Here is a 17179-nt window from a genome sequence, read left to right as displayed (position 1 = left end):
GCGACTAACAACCACAAAATGCTCATTGCCTCTCAGTGGGGGTTAGACAGTGAGCTAGAAAAGCATTCTTTAATTGTAATTTGAAGACGATGTATTTATCCATTAAATCGCAAATTTTTTCGTTTTAAATCTTTGTAACTCCTAAATAAAAATTTTTAGACTACAATTAATATTGAAAAGTAAAAATAGTTACCTTTTTTGAAAAACTAAGTGATAGGATAGGATATTTAAAAAATATAAAAAAATTTAAAGTAGAAATAAAATTTGTTCTTCTTTACTAAAAAGTATTTAATAAATAAATAATCTTTCTATCTTTTCGAGTAAATTAATAAACAGTTTCACTAAAATAATAATTATATGTATTATAATTATTCAACAAAAATACGTCAAAATCATTTATTAGTTGTCAGTAAAAGGTCTTTATTTTTTTTCTACCTTCAATTTTTATATCCTTTTTTATTCTATTGCTGACTAGAAAAAAAACAACCCTTTTTACTTCTAAATACTAGTTTTGCTTACAAATTTTTTAGTGGAATCCAAATTTATATAGATTTAAAACAAAACAAAAAAAAAACACGTAGAAGTCTTCTAGAATTTAACGGATTGTTCAAAGGTACAATTTATTTGAGGCTTTATATATATATATATATATATATATATGATTCGAAATATTTGATTGACCAATCAGAATAAAGAATTTTACAAGTTGGCTAAGCAAAGAATGCTTCAAAGCATTTGTAGTATCAAGTGGATCGCACTCCAAAATATTTAATTCATCTTATTTATTCATAAATGATTAAATCAATATATAAATAATTTTAAAAATTGTCATACACATAGAATCCAACTTAGACTGTAGTAATTGGGTGGATGAGACATTAATCTTGGCGAAACTAGCTTCAAATTTTTATTACAAATATTACACAAAACCAGCTGTGGCATTGTGAATAGATTATAGAAATAATGTACTTGAGGGAAATTGAACCCCTCGAGTATCGGCATTATTTCCGATCTAAAATAGGATCTATTGTTTGACCACCGCAAATCTGCCCCCATCCGATTAGACGCCAATGCTTTTCCACTCGTCTAGATAATGCAATTTTTTCGTCGATTTCCGTGCACACCGGATTCGTCAAGCTGATTTTCGCCAAGTCAGCACGGGTAGCCAGCACTCTGCCACCGGTGCTTAACGATCCGATGTTAACGAGCAATACTTCTCCCCTCGATAGTTTCGGTACCTACCATTGAGATATTTACGTGAGAAAAAAAATCTTTTTATTTACAAAAGTATATTTTTAGAAACAAATCAAGCTAAATTTAATTAGTTATATATAAGTAGACCTACCAAATTTATGGTTTTCTCAATCTCAAATTAGTTTTAAAAAATCGATCAATTAAATTTTTGAATTGCCACAATTTTAAAACTTAAAAATATGATTATCTCTAACTTGATTTTATTATTTTAATTGTGTAAAAAATATCATGTAATTATTAATTTAAAATTATATATTATACGTATAAATATAATTTGCAAAAAATAAACAAGGAAAACAATAAAATAATTAGTTTTAAGATTTGCAGTTAGTAATTTCCCATACAGCACAACATCTTAGAGTAGAGGAAGCTTTCTGAAAGATGTGTGTACTGTGGTGAGTCATAAATTTAAATGATTTTTAAAAATTAATCTTAGTTAACATTAATCAATTCTTTTAAGTTAAACAGAAAACCGACTTTATATCAGAACAACAAAATATATTCTTTATAACCTCAAAACTTTTGTAATATTTAAAGAAATGCTAATTTAAAGTGATCTTAAAACCAATTCTGCAATTATACAGAAATACGTTACTTTTAGAATAATAAAATATGGATTTTTAATGATCGTGTAGAATGATACAAATGGACTTACTCTCGCGCCCTTTTTATCACCCTCGGTTCTCACACCTAATAAACGTTTCAATAAATAATACGAGATTTCCAACTCGATGAATATCTGTGGCAATGCGCCGACACTTCCAAGAATTTGTCCAACTAAACGATCAGCACGGCACAGAGTAGGTTCGATCTTGGTTCCGACACCTAAAAAATAAAAAAATAAAAAAAAACCAATCTATTACTCTTATATAATACTTACTAAAAATTAGAACTTACTACAATTCCGTTCATAAAACAGTAAGTAAAATCTAGAATAAATATTATTTACCAATTAAACCACCAGGTACAGCAAATTGCAATTCATTTTGTTCGGCAAATAAAGATACAATGCGCGAAAATATCGGACGACAAGTCAGCTTGCCCTCACTATCCTTGGACACCAATCCTGGACGAACTTCAATTTCCATGCCGACCTATGATGAAGATGCTATTCATGATACACGTTTCAAATTGAATCATAATCAAAAATTTTAGACTAATCTAATTCATACTTTCAACACTCCTCTGAGGATGCTACCACCAGCGACGCCGCCCTTCAAGTCGTCCACCTCGCAGCCTGGTTTATTCACATCAAAAGATCGAATAACGATCAATCGAGGCTCTGACGTGAAATCTCTCATTGGTACCGGAATTTTCTTGGTAATGTATTCACACAATACTTCAATATTGTACTTTAGTTGTGCCGAAATCGGAATTATTGGAGCACCTTCCGCCACTGTCCCTAATTTCCAAAAGAAATTATGCTAACAAACACGTATGTACATCATTTTATTTATACTCATAATAATGAAAAATAACTAATACCTTGAATAAACTTTAAAATTTGCTCGTACTGCTCCTTGGCTTGTGCTTCTTTAACTAAATCAATTTTGTTTTGCAAGATAACTATGTGCTTAAGTTTCATAATTTCGATAGCTGCCAAGTGCTCTGATGTTTGAGGCTGCGGGCATGATTCATTGCCAGCTGCAATTTAATAGAACAATTTATTATATAAAAAAAAAAAAAAAAAATTGTACGATCAACGCCAAAAAAATTTACCGATCAAAAGCAAAGCGGCGTCCATAACAGCCGCTCCGTTAAGCATAGTCGCCATAAGAATATCGTGTCCAGGACAATCAACAAAGGAGACATGTCGAACCAATTGAAATCTTCCTTGACAAGCCGGACGCAAACAAGGAAAGGAATCATCCTTACTAGACCCACCAGATATAAAACGTCCAGGTCGAGGGCATTTTGGATTATCGCACTCGTAAATCTTCGCATTTGCATATCCTGAAAAAAAGAATAATCAAACAATTCGTTTCTCCAACTCGTCTTTTTTCTTTTCGAGCTTATGAGAACTTTCTTTCATAAAAAGAACCTAACGAATGATGTGAATGTTTCTGGTTGAATTTAAAAATAAAATTCTCTTCGGTGTAAGTTCATAAAAATTTTAATTTCAAAAAGCATATATGTATATATATATATATATGCATGTATGTATGTATGATATATGTGTAAATGTATGTATATATAAATTTTTAGATAGTTCTCATATTTTCACTTTTTTGGTTATAAATTGATATGTAACATGCCATACAGTTTCTGCAATAATAGATCAATTTTATGTCAAAGACAAAACATAATTTGCCTCGTATAAGAGATTTTATTTTCATTCATCGATAAAACAACGACGTGTGCATGAATCTCATAAGATTCTACAGGAACCTTACGCTTTCTCTTAACTATTCTTTCATCTCTTATAATCGACTTACATGTGTAGTGCTATGCTCACTGGTGTGTGTGTGTGTGTGTGTGTGTGTGTGTGTGTGTGTGTGTGTGTGTGTGTGTGTGTGTAGTGTAATTTTGTTGTATCTGAAAAAATGTAGAAAAATATTCACCAAGTGAGATTCTCTCTAAAAAAAAATACAATAGCACATTTTATACGATTCCAAAACGATCCCGAAGCTCTAAAACAGAATACAACTTAAAAATAACAATTTATTTTTTACAACTATAAAATTACCGACGATTCACATTCTGATATAAACAAAAAATAGGATGACAAATTCTTAGTTAGTTGTTTAATATTATAGTTTTATTAAAATATCTAAGATTTAACTGTGCGGAAACAAATCTAAAAATAATTTTGTTAAATAATCAAAATATATAAGATCAAGTTAATTGCTAAAACGTCAAAACTTTTTACGGTATTGCTTATCGTACTCGAATATTCTTCGTAATTATTTTGATGATTTAACATAAATTATTTTTAAATCTATTTAAATTTGTAAATATTCCAGTAAAACCATTCCTTTCATGTGCAATGCGATAACGTTTAATATTATTGACTGTATAATATTGTTGTAAAAAAGCGAATATATAAGTACTGTTTTTTTCCCCGATATTTCCATAGCAGAAAAATTTAATCAATCACCGTTAAATTATATTACAGACGTCTTTAACGTATGTTATAGTATAATAGATTCTTTTGTGAATTTATAATATTATAATAGATTTCTTTTGCGAAACTGTGAATTTGCACATATCTGAACATTAAACATTATGCATTGCGTAGTGCTTATGTGTATTTAATTGCCAGCACTATATAGTACTTATGCCATGTCGGTTAGCACTATATTCAGAATGTAAAAAGTCGATTCACATCCTTATCTCCAAAGATCCAATCTCCTTACAAAGATTTTCTAGTGACTATCAAATCAGCATGTAATTTATACAATATATATAAGTAATCAAAATATGTGGAATAAAATTAGAACACTTTCGATTATAACATTTAATCACGTTGGCCGAGGAATTTACATATTAAATCGGATGCGTTCCAGACATACAATATCAAAAATTTTGATCTATGAATACAAATCTTAATCGTATTCACATACGAATTATTGAATGGCCGTGAAATGGTGTTGCGAGAGCAAAAGTAAAATATATTTATAAATTGTATGTATACAAACTCTATAATATACAAAATTGATATTATAATATGCTGATTAACATTGAGACTGAAAACGTGTCAGTACGTGTTTCTAGCATTTTTATCATACTATAGAATTATTATTTCTTAATATAATTTTACAATGCTCAAATAAATGATTCACATACACAGTCTTCTAAATTTTTGAGTCTGTTTTTTTCGTTTAATTTTGTTTCTTTAAATGTTTTTAATTAAATGTAAATTGTTAATATTCAAAAGCTGCAACAAACGAGATTTCTCAACTTTCTCTGAAATCTCTGATTAAAAGACACTGCAAATCTGATGCATGCACAATGTAATTACATATATTATGTATATTATGGATGTACACAAGAAATATATATACTTGCATTCTCTAAGAAAAAAAAGAAGGAAAAAGGAAAAACAATATACAAAGTATAAAATTAATGTACAATAAAAGTCAATCGATACTACGCCTCTTATACGAATGTTCATTTCATACTTCTCAAGTTTGTATTTAACTTTTGTACAATTAGTTGAATCTGAAAATGAGCATAGAATGTAAAATAAAACCACACAACGAACAGTTTTGTGCAACACTTTCTCAAATAAGAATTCAGTATATTCAAGAAACTTAACATTAATAATTATTCCATGATAATAATCACATATACATGTCTATGTAGTCTCATTTATCTTTTAATTAAGTTCTTAGTGTTTATTTTTCTTTATCTCTTTTCTATGCTCATCTATAGATTCTAACTCATTCACGACAATGAACGATCTCACTACAATGTAAAATTTGCAGTTTGTACTTTAAAGTCTCATCTGACTCTGGCAGGCATAAAAATAATAGATGAAACTGCAATCATCGCAATCAATTGCGAATCATAAAAATATGTTTACAATAACATGCAATAATTTTAATGTTATTAAGTTTCCTAAATTTTTTAATTTATTACTTTTGAAAGACTGTTTCACTTTTCTAATATTATTTTAGCATTTAGCAAGAAAAACAAATTTAATTTAATTTGAATAAATTTATAATTACTCACAACTTTATTGACAATTATAATCCAATTTAAAAAATTAATGGATTTTAAAAAATTATAAAGTTTTGAGTAATTATATAATAGCTTGATCAAGTTATTATCTCGGTTCTGAGTGTACTTTTCCTTTTTAGATTATAATCATTGCTAATTTTGATAATATATATAGGAAAAAGATTGAAGTTAATTAAAGCGTCACTTCTAATTGATGCTCACAAAAGTTATACAGACATACTCCTTAAAACCAATATAAACAAAATTTAATTAATTAATAATTACGACTAAAAATTAAGTTTCTGATTATACAATAACGATTAACAATAAATGATTAACATTTTTTAGTTACTTCGAAATAAATTTTAAGCATTAATCAATCGATAAAAGTAAATCGATTAAAATAAATTCTTGGTATATATGATTAATTTAATCGATTAATTGAAAATAACGAACTACTCAAGATTATGCTATTTTTGCTAATTTTACATTAGCTCAGAAAAAGTGCAGTAACTCATTTTAGACGATAGTGATTTAGTGATTGACTTAGTTCTAAGTGACTTCAGTATTAGCATATAGCAGCACTGTGACTGGTAGGACTAAACATTCTTTAAGTTCGTAATAGTTTCTAAAAATTATGAATATAATTTTGAATAATTAAAAATTAACAGTAAATTATTTTTTAAGCTAATGTTGTTTGGTTTATTTTAATAATCAAACTTTAGTTAAACAAAAATTTAATCAAATGATGCAAAATTGATAATTAATTGATTACATTAATCATAATTATAATTTTTGGAATTTTCTGTAACTGATTATTTTAGTTTACAAATAAATTAATGCTCAACACCATCTAAAACAAATATCGCCGGCAAGTCTGGGCACCGCATTTACAGAGCATTCTATTTTCTTTTGAAGCGGCACTTCCGCTTTCCGGTTCATCATCCAATAGTTGCTGCCGTTTTGCGTTGTCGCGCGGCGTCTGGCACATATAATCAAAAGTGAGTTCCTCATTCTGCTTAATGTCTTTAATAGCAAATAACGCAAGACTCGGTAGATTTGGATCCAGGCAATTAATCCAGATCGCGTAAACCGCGAGATTGGGATCGCACGAGTGATTGATAAAGTGTGAAACGTTGCCGTACATAGCGGCATCCACGGTATACGGACACTGGTCATCGATTTCGTTGTAATCGAGATCGAAGAGATACGTGCGACCGGTCAGATTATATTGTCTGCCGCGCTTCTCTGCTTCCTCGCTGTTGATCACTTCGCCCACATATTGTATGACGAAAGTACCTTTCTTGATCGCGCGCCGAGTGCGCACACCCCAGCCACGTCCATTATCTGTGCGAAAGATACACAATTGTGTGTCAGTGCCTCGTTGTACCACCCGATTCGGGCAAGTTGACGCATCACAGGCGCAACGTTTGTTACACTCGTAGATGGGCGTACCCAAGGGTACGCGTACCCGGCGCGCCGACGTGTACGGTAACGACGTGACGCTTTGCGCAAAACAACAGCCAGACTTGTTACCAGTCCCGCACTCGCCGTCACATTCGCAACCGATTGGCGGATCATCCGGTATTATGACACCCGCGCCTGGCAAATAATTATCAATGTAATAGAAGTCCTGTGGTGCGCCCTCCAGATCCACTAGGTTCTCCACCTGTATCGTCGGCTTGCCCTTTGTAATACTGTTCATTTCATTCTCCCAGTCTTGCAGCAACTCAAGCTGGTTACGTCGTAACTCAATCAACAGCATGCGCAATATTTGCCGTTTGATTTTCGCCTCCAGTTTAGGGTTTGGCAACGAGCTTTTTAGAAAACGACGAATTTCCGTGTACACTCTATCTTGAGCGATGATGGCAGCAGCGGCAGACGTGGCATCTTCGATCGACATGCTCTTGTTAGGCATTTGATAGAGGAAGAGCTGAACGTCACACACATCTGGATAGAAATTTGTTGTTGCTTTGAATCGATCAATCAACTTCTGCCGCTCTTCCTCAAACTCATGTAAAAGATCCTCGCAATTGATAAGATTGCGAAATGGTTCCCATGTATTGTACGTGGAGTCCCAGTTCTTCCACTTGATTAAATATACCGATTGCCCATTCTGTTCCCGTTTCTGTAGAATTTTCTCTACCTCCCAGAGCTTCGTCTTCTTACTAGACGTAGGCAAAGACTTAGGTGTCGTTGCCGCTATAGCTAATTCCCGATACTTTTCACTATGCATAATATCGTGCAACATCACTCGCGCCTCTTTTAATCCACAGTCAAGGCGCGGAGTCATAGCGTCTTCTCGTGCGGACAATCTACCATCAGACGATGATTCTTCGTAATCTGATTGCCGGCCATCACTACCTGGGTCTTTTACGCTCGCACTTCTGCTACGCGTGCGAGAGCTGTTATCAAATGCTTTAAGCATTTGCTGCGTAATGACTGGTTGTCGCGTTCGTAAACGTTTCGACGACGATGATATTAATGATGAAGATGAAGATGATAATGGTAATAAAAATGATGATGTCGATGAGATGGACGACGATGACGACGACGACGACGCCAATGAAGAGGTAGAAGAGGAGGAACAGAGCGTGTGTCTGCCGTCCAATCGATGAGATATGTTGTTGCGGTCCCTTCTTCTGTCGAGGATTCTGGGCATCTTGGCGCACGATGGTGCGTCAGTGCTTCCAGCAGGGGAGAGATGTCGTTTTTTGCTAACAGCTGGCGTTTTGCTATCTACGGTTCTGCCAGGTATATCTGCCGATTCACCGCTGCTACTGCATTCCGCCGCGTCTGCAATGCCAAACATTTAAACAGCGTCATTTCCCGTTCCATCTTTTTGTTTTCCTTTTTTTTCTAATTCGAACGATCACTCTCCCCTTTTTTCCTTTGCTTATGTTTCGTTTCAGTTTTCCTTCTCCTCAACGATCCTTCTCACTTTTTGCTTTGGCTCGCCGGACGAATAATAGCAACAAATAACACCGGGATGCTTTGTTCATGTCACGATCAAGTGGTACGTAATAAGTGACAGCGGGTGATTCTAATTCTCCTTAAAATTAGGTTTTTTATCTTACCCGTAGCGTCACGGGTTAAGAAAAAAATTCAAAAAAATGTTTTATGCATTTTTACATAGCATATTTTTAAAGTATATGATGTACCGTTTGCATTTTAACAAAAGATAATAAAACCTTATCCTTGGATTATTGGTAATAAAACGTTAGCTCTCGTGATATGAGTATCACATGAGACATCCATACAAAATCCCCCACCAAAAATTTTATTACAAATAAATTTCAAGCAATAATGTATAATGTTATAGAATATGCGTAAATTATTAGTAAACATTAATATAATGTTAATATAATTTTCTACATACCATAATTTTAATATTAAACGCCAAAAAAACATATGCTTAACAAAAAACCGAGTCGCTAATTGATAGTATTTTCTTAATAATATAAAGCTTTTTTGTAGTATAAAAACTATACTTACCTCTTAAATCAAATTTTTATATCAAAATTCAATCAAGATTTAAACAGAATTTTATTTAAATATTTATCGTTATTTTTTTACAATAACGGGTATATAAATTATTTTTATCATATACTAGACCTTCATTTTAAAAAATTGATATTTAATCCTTTCATACATGAAAATTAATATTTAAAGAATTTGTAAAAAGTATTGAATATTTATATAAAATATAATTATAAAAATGTTTCTTTGCATAGAAATTCAGAAAGCTGTATTTGTGTAAAACTTCTTCAAAATTAAATAAATATAAAAAAAGATTTCATATATTTAAGTGTACTCACCAAGTTTAATAGTAATATTCCTTTCTAATTCATTTTTAAAACGAACAGTCTGTACTCCTGAAATAGCTTTCACAATCGTCGATTTTCCATGCGCTACATGTCCAATAGTGCCTATAATAAGAGTTCATATATTAATGTATATTATTTTTTATAATGCAAATATTAGAATATTTATAGTACTATATACTTCAAATACTTTAAAACTTAAATTGTACTGTTTATTTGAAGATTACGCCTATATTATTTACGTATTGTTTGAACTGTATTCATCTTTTGGACCTTTCTCAAATATCATAACAATACAAGTAATATAATTATTATAAATAATATAAAACAATACAAAAAATTAAGTTAAAATTGTCAAGATATAATTTCATACTAATAAAACAAAAATATATAATATTAAAAATTAAAAAACGATATAATTTTTTGATCTTTGATGATGGATAGCTTATTGATATATAGATAACAAAAATAAAATTACTAACATTTAGTATTTATATATAGTTTACATTATATATACTTAATGTAGATATTTTAGACGTATTCTACACATAAATATTATGCATAAATGCCTTCAGGTATACTCACCAATATTGATTGTAGCCTGTCTGCTAATTACTTCACGTGACAATGCAGTTAATTTACTAACATCCTATATAAAATAAAAAAATAACATTAGTACTTTTTAATGCAATAATTTTAGAGAACTGATCAAATCACAACAGTTTTTTTTATTTTTGTTGCTTTCCAATCTAGAAATATATTCTATAAATCGTACAGATCTGTTCTTTTTATCTGAAATTCTTGTTCAGTTCATCTTTCCTCTTATTCTTTTCACATTAAAGAGAAAAAAAAGACAGATAAAACTAAGCAAGAAATTCAGGTAAAAATAGATCTACTATCCATATGACATATAGATATCTGACATCATGTCTTTTGGACTGAATGAAAAAATTTTAATAAAGAATAAAATAATAAATATGTAACTTATAAATGTAGATTCATAAACAATTAATCAATTTCTCACAAAATGAACAAAAAAATATTTGCAAGATACTTTTAATGTTTCATAAATTATACAGAATATTCCATATATTTTGTTATTATTAAACAAATTTTATCCACATAGACCTTTCACTTTAACCACCCAGACCTTATCATGTCTTTATTTTGAAATATTTTATGTATACTTCCCTTGCAACATTTGCATGAAATATCTTACTAGTGGAATCACCTGGGTAATTAAAAAATAGCTCTGTAAGAAATTTGAATAATAATAACATAATTATGTATGTTTCTTTCAATGATTACGTTAAAAAAAAATTTCAATACAGCAATATATCATATATATAATGTAATAGTCTACGTTTACATATCAACCTTAATCAAGTTTAATAACAACCACAGCTCTTAAGTGAGCCAATCGCAGGCATTCTTCAGACAAGTAGAACAATTACAATTGGTTTGGTTACAAACTACAGTAGTTATTAAATCCGATTAAAGGTGACATATAAATGTAGACTATAATATATATGATATATCGCTATATTAAACCTTTCTGTGTAACAAATTTTGCAGTTTTAATAAAATAATCAAGATTGTCCTGTGTTAAGTAAGAATGAATAAGACTCTTGTCATCAATAATTAATTTGTAAAATATAGATGTAAAAAACCATATTTTGTTTATATATTTGAAATCACACATTTCTAATTCACTGTTTACAGCACGATCCTATTCATAGTTTTTATTAAGTTTTAAGTACTGACTTTTTTTACTAACATCAACATTGGCGTACGTCTCCGAGACGTAGAGTTGTAAATAGCAAATCTTACGATGGTACATTAGGAGTGGGGTGCAATGTCGTACGCGCAAAGTGCAAAAAATTATTTCGACAAAACATTTTGCGCGACGTCATTTTGTTCTTTCAAATCATGACAGATAATCCCCACAGCCTAAAGAAAAGTACATTGAGAAAAAAAAATTAATTTGACTAAATTTTTAAACTAAAATAAATTTTGTCTATTCAAGTATATTTCAATTAACTATATAGATACTTGAATTGAAATTTCTGCATTTAAGTTAAATGCATAAATTCTTGAACTGACAAAATTTAAATTTAGTTGGAAAATTTTGTCAAATCAACAATTTTTTTTCTCAGTGTAGACTTTGAAAGGACATGAACGTGTGAACGTGTTTCGCATTCAACCAAAATTTTTGAACGCGGTTGACGCAATTGGCCGATTTTTATCCCTTTATTTTTTGTGCCTCAGAATTTTTTCTATTTCTTCCTATTTTATTCCGCTTCTATTTTAAATTCATCTGTTAAATTATTATCCTAATATTCGTTTTATCCCTTGGCCGTATCGTCCTGGCATCTTAAGGGAGAGACGCGTGTCATTGCGAAGAAAGCCAAGTTACGTCGTCAACATATGTTGATATCACGCGACAGCGCGCGATCGCAGTTGTCTTTTTTCAGAACACTTCACGGCCTTTACACAGTTCACACTCAACGAGGGATAAAATTGACTCTCACTCATTGCAATTCAAGCGACACACGTCGCGAATTTCCGCCCATAATTCGCGCCATTTGAGAACCCTCGAGGACCCCGCGAAATAACGAGAGCGAGATGCCACGAGACCTTTCTCTCTTCGTCGCGAGGGCTGAACGAGAGATTGTCGCCAGAGACAATCCGCGCGGTAACCGAGCAGCATCGTGCACGAGATCGGCCGCCACCAGGACGCGATCAATGCGCTGGAGAAACCACGCGAGGCCCCTGAAGCGAGGTTAAATCGTGGCGGGGCGTCGGGCGAATGGCGCGAAGACGGCCGCGACTCCTCGTCGGGACTTACGAGTTTCGATAGATCCTGCTTGTAAAGATTCGGCTGACCGGTAGTTACGCCTAGTCCTTCCTCGCCGCCCATCTTCCACGATTCTCCCCCGACAACGGTGCTTTCAGATCTATCCAGTCCAGACACCTCCGGTCTATAAGCAGAACCGTTTCTTTCCCCTCTGGTCGTTCTGACTACGTTCTCGGCGAGATCGGATTGGATCGGATTGTCTCGTTTGGTCAATGTCCTCACCACGATGCATTCACGCGTTGCGGCAGCGCCCTGTAGCCAACCGTTGTTCTCACCGAGGGCGCCCTAACAAGCGGAAGAACGTAAGCTATTTTGGAATCGACCAATCGCGGCGGATGTTACCAACAGCAAAGCCCGCGTTGGCAAAAATTCTCGATCGTGATTGGTCGAGTGTCTTGTTACATCCAAATCTCTTCAAAATCCAATTCGTACATACGACGATGTACAGAAAATCAAGCTTGGACATTTTACGTGAAATATTAGTATTGTTTTGTCTGTTCTGGGTCTACTCGGAGCAAACCCAAGGAGACCAACGCACTCTAATGCTAAAACTCCATGTCTGCGGTGAGGTTCGGCAAACGCATGCGGTGACCAATCAGCAATCAGGCGCAAGTCGGGTTCCGGCAAGTCAGCAAGCGCTTGAATTCAGGGGCTCTATTCTTGAATTCATTCGCAAGAGAAACGTATACGCAAATACTCGCTCTAACAGAAAGTTGTAAGTTTATTGGTTAATAGCCATACGATAGCCAATAAATTTCCAACTTTTCTGTAAGATCAGAATTTGCAAATACGTTTCTCTTGCGAATGAATTCAAGAATAGAGCCCTTGATTGTTGTCGTTAAGCAAAATTAACAAATGCGATTGGTCAATTTCAATGGAATAACCGACCGGTTAAGGTAACCGGAGTTGGTAAATTCAACCAATCGAATTTCTTATGCATTTATGTTATGCGTTATGCAAAAGTCTGTGCGGAGGCCCTTAAGCTTTAAGCCGTAAGAAATTGACCAACCACAATTGAGTATTCTTATAAAAATAAACTGTGATTGGTCAGTTTCTTGTGGCTTAAAGCTTAAATCTTTATTGTAGACTAGGGATACGTGTAGTAAGCCTTAAGCCATAAGGAATCAACCAATTATATTCGATTATTTTTTTCACATGCAATTATAATTGATCAGTTTCTTATGGCATAAGACTTACTATATCTATTGTAGATCCGGCCTTATGCATTTTTGTGTTATGCAGAAATCTGTGCGGGGGTCCTATAAATATCAATCTAGTATTTTTATATGCAGAAAAGCTAGAAAAATATTGGAAAAAAAAATCAGTCCAAAAAATTATACTTTCATTTTTTTAATGGTAATGTGATCTTAAAAAATCTATTTCTTTCCGAAAATTGATCTTACCATTATTGGTAAGATCCTTTGGTAATGTCCTTTCTTTTAAACTATAACTTTTGTTTAAAAACCACTTTCCTTCAAATATTGTAAGTCTCAGACATCCTGTATATTTATAAATCCATAAATTAACACTCTTTTTAATTTTTAGTCAAATGCATGTAGTCATTTGTTTTAAATATTTTTATCAGTTTCATAGAATTTGTTAAATGTGTAGCTATCGCTGTACTGAAACGTGTGGTTTTGTAATTAGATTGATTTATTGTTTTAAATTTGAACAACTTGGACATATAAATAACAGATAGGTTTGTAATATTCTTGATGTTTACAGTGCAACTCCGCGGATAATTAAACATCGTCCAAGTCAATAAGAGAACTTCATCTTTCGGCAGCATAACAGGTTTGTCTCCCCATTCCTTTTCCTTCTCCAGCAACGTAATCTATTTTTTGCCGTCACTATAAATTGATAAACTAAATTCTCCCTCTGGGATTCTTAATCCAGAGCAGCGGCACCAGAGATAATTTCTATCAATTCCCTGGTGATCACAGCCTGGCGAGTGCGATTAAAGGTGAGGGTGAGCTTGTCAATCATCTCTCCAGCGTTCTTGCTGGCGTTGTCCATAGCTGTCATACGGCTAGATTGCTCGCTACAAGCGCCTTCCTTCATCGAGTAAAACAGCAACGAGGCGAGCGAAAACTCCAGATAGCTCTGGATTACCTCATCATCAATCGAGTCGTACACCGACAGCTTTGGTGCAGTGGTCACCGCAGTTTTATCGAAAAACGGCAGATCGGCAACCGCATACGATACCACGGACTTGAACCTGTTGTACACTATGCGTCCAGAGCCAAAGGAATAACTAAAAAAGAATAGTCGTTATTTTGGAATGCTGCATCTAAAAAAGGGTATAATCTTATAAAAAAGTATATGTATCCAAAAGATACTTAAGCAATAGAAATTTAAGAAAATTTATAGTGAATAATATCAGGTAATACTGTAAATTAATTTATTAAAATAGTAACTTAACTTTAAATAATAATTTAAATAACACTGGCCCGACAAAAAAATTTGGTTAAGTGACTCTAATTAAAGAAAATAGGTATTTTTTTTAATAGTTTTTGATGCGTTTCTGCTTCGAGTTACTTGATTATATTTTTTTCCGATCAATTTAATTAGATATGTTCTATCTAATCCGTTTGGATTTATATTTCTGGTAGCTGTAACGTACCCACTGTTTATTATCTGTATCGCTACCTTGGCCGCATCATTGAATGTCGGTGGTTTACGACCGACCTCGGACGCGACAAAGAGTATGTTGTTGGCGAACATCCGCTGAAGGATTGCTCGGGACTTCTCACCGATGCATATGATCTTTGTATTCTCGCGCTCCTTAGGATCGGCCAATAACCGATCTCGAATGTTGCGTGACACACCGGTGTGCACGGCGCCGCAGAGACCGCGATCGCTGGTCACGGCGATGACGAGCTTCTTTGGTTCCTCCGGTGGCGCCTGGATGTCGGCCTGCTCGTAAAACACTTTTGTGCCAACGCCGAGAGGCCGGGCCTGTTTCAAATCACGCTCTGCTTTATTGTATTTGGCTGCCGACACCATCTTCATGGATTGCGTGATCTTCTGGATGTTCTTGACGGACTTCAAACGTATGGAGATTGCCTTGAGAGTGGCCATTCCCCTCTGTTGCTGCCATTGCTGTTCCTGCGTGGCAAGCCGCAGAATCGTTGACATGCGATTGCCTAGCATTGTTGGCTGGTAAAATCCTGCAAATTTAAATTCTTAAAAGTCCATTTTATGTTTAATAAGTTAATATAATTCCTTTGCAAAGAACTGTAAATTGCAAATTGATTTTTTTATATCCAATTTGATTTGATTAAAATACTATTTTTGACTTGAAAATATAGCTACCAAGCTGTTTTTATTTGCTCATTAATTAGTACAATTTCTTATTTATTCATTGACAAATGCAGTGATTTTAGATACTAATTCACTATTTTTTCATCATTCATTTGATAGTTCAAACATGTAATCCAATATTTCATAGATCAATACAGTAAATAGAAATGGTATAGCAATATAAAGTGTAACAGAAGTTAATAGTAATCAGGTTCTATGCAAGTAGTTTACAGAAATTAACACAATTTTTCTGATGATATTGATAGATACAACATAATGAAACGGAAAGATCTATTAAATCTGCGAAGGAAGATTTCTGGCATTTCTGTATCTGACAGTCTCTCTCTTGTCAGAAATCTTGCCTGCACACAAACACACGTGTACTTTCTCAATCATAAAACAAATTGTAAAACGCACGTAGGATCCAACGGGATCAAATTACGGCGATGTGTCAAGAATCGCAACAGTCTCCCGCACGTAGGAACCACAATATCAGCCGTTTACATAATCGCGGAGAACCTGGTGACGAACGTGAGATAAATCCTTGGCTCGACACCGCGATCGTCTTAAATAAGATAAAAGGCGAAACGTGCCGTTCGAAGATAATACATGGGGAAAAAAGACTCACCGGCCAACTCCAAAAAGAAAGCCCAGAAGAATACCGAAAAATCTCTGCCGATCAGCAGATCCCAGAAGGAGATCCGCGAACACGTAACGCAGTTACAAGGTGGATTCTCAATAATCGGAAAAATCGATCTCAGCGCACTCTAGACGTCTCTAGACGGAGCGTTCACGTTCGTCACATCAGTGTCGATAAAAGAAAACGAATTATGATTATAATTTATATATAAATGACAAAAATATGAAAAAACCATCTTGGATAACTATTAAAGTTAATATTATTCTTATTATTAATGAATGTTAATGTTAATGAAATAAAAACAGAGCTAATTATTCAGTTGAGCGTTTTAAGATTATGTAATAATAAATAAATTATTACTCAAAGCGCTCATTTATTGACATTATTCTTATTTCGTTTATTTAAACACACATGAGTCACTCTTGTCTCTTTGTTTTTAATGTTCATATATTGTAACATAACAATTAAACAATCTTTTTACAAATATCTGTCAGATAATTAGAACTATATTTTTGTCTTCTATGTTATTCTAAATGTTTTATTATTAGATTTTATTATTAAATTTCTCATGTCCACAATTTTATCAATTTAAATTTAATCTCAATTTAATTTATTCCTTTTTTTAATCGTTAGAACTTA

At 33.1% G+C, this 17179-nt stretch overlaps 2 protein-coding genes across 3 annotated transcripts; both read right to left on the bottom strand.

The window, feature by feature from the left end:
- Window positions 1-767: 767 nt before the first annotated feature.
- On the bottom strand, window positions 768-12835 carry LOC105834782 (eukaryotic translation initiation factor 2 subunit 3). Of its 2 annotated transcripts, XM_012677493.3 has the most exons (9): window positions 12589-12807; window positions 10326-10389; window positions 9735-9845; window positions 2974-3207; window positions 2740-2898; window positions 2427-2656; window positions 2204-2348; window positions 1910-2079; window positions 768-1238 (listed from the first exon to the last, which is right to left on the bottom strand). In XM_012677493.3, the coding sequence occupies exons 1-9, from the start codon at window positions 12658-12660 to the stop codon at window positions 1002-1004; spliced, it is 1422 nt and encodes a 473-aa protein (XP_012532947.1). In that variant the 5' UTR covers window positions 12661-12807; the 3' UTR covers window positions 768-1001. The 2 variants fall into 2 exon arrangements, with proteins under 2 accessions (XP_012532947.1, XP_036138671.1); XM_036282778.1 differs by lacking the exons at window positions 768-1238; window positions 1910-2079; window positions 2204-2348; ... (1 more) ...; window positions 2740-2898; window positions 2974-3207 and adding an exon at window positions 3561-8712 and having other exon boundaries at window positions 12589-12835.
- A 1397-nt stretch (window positions 12836-14232) lies between these two features.
- Window positions 14233-16674, bottom strand: LOC105831084 (ATP synthase subunit gamma, mitochondrial). Its single transcript, XM_012670962.3, has 3 exons — window positions 16529-16674; window positions 15221-15767; window positions 14233-14851 (listed from the first exon to the last, which is right to left on the bottom strand). The coding sequence occupies exons 2-3, from the start codon at window positions 15748-15750 to the stop codon at window positions 14485-14487; spliced, it is 897 nt and encodes a 298-aa protein (XP_012526416.1). The 5' UTR covers window positions 15751-15767; window positions 16529-16674; the 3' UTR covers window positions 14233-14484.
- Window positions 16675-17179: the final 505 nt, after the last annotated feature.

The sequence above is a fragment of the Monomorium pharaonis genome, chromosome 1 (genome assembly GCF_013373865.1).
Source record: "Monomorium pharaonis isolate MP-MQ-018 chromosome 1, ASM1337386v2, whole genome shotgun sequence".
NCBI lineage: Eukaryota > Metazoa > Arthropoda > Insecta > Hymenoptera > Formicidae > Monomorium > Monomorium pharaonis.
This window is presented reverse-complemented; position numbering and strand designations above follow the sequence as displayed.

Bases quoted from the DNA above. Each gene is read 5' to 3' on its own strand.
- LOC105834782 (XM_036282778.1), bottom strand. From the start codon at position 12,660: ATGGGCGGCGAGGAAGGACTAGGCGTAACTACCGGTCAGCCGAATCTT. The intron at 10,390-12,588 runs GTAAGTCCCGAC...TATTTTATATAG, and splicing joins AGCAGGATCTATCGAAACTC to GATGTTAGTAAATTAACTGC. The intron at 9,846-10,325 runs GTGAGTATACCT...CTCTTATTATAG, and splicing joins ACAGGCTACAATCAATATTG to GCACTATTGGACATGTAGCG.
- LOC105831084 (XM_012670962.3), bottom strand. From the start codon at position 15,750: ATGCTAGGCAATCGCATGTCAACGATTCTGCGGCTTGCCACGCAGGAA. The intron at 14,852-15,220 runs GTACGTTACAGC...ATTCTTTTTTAG, and splicing joins ATACAGATAATAAACAGTGG to TTATTCCTTTGGCTCTGGAC.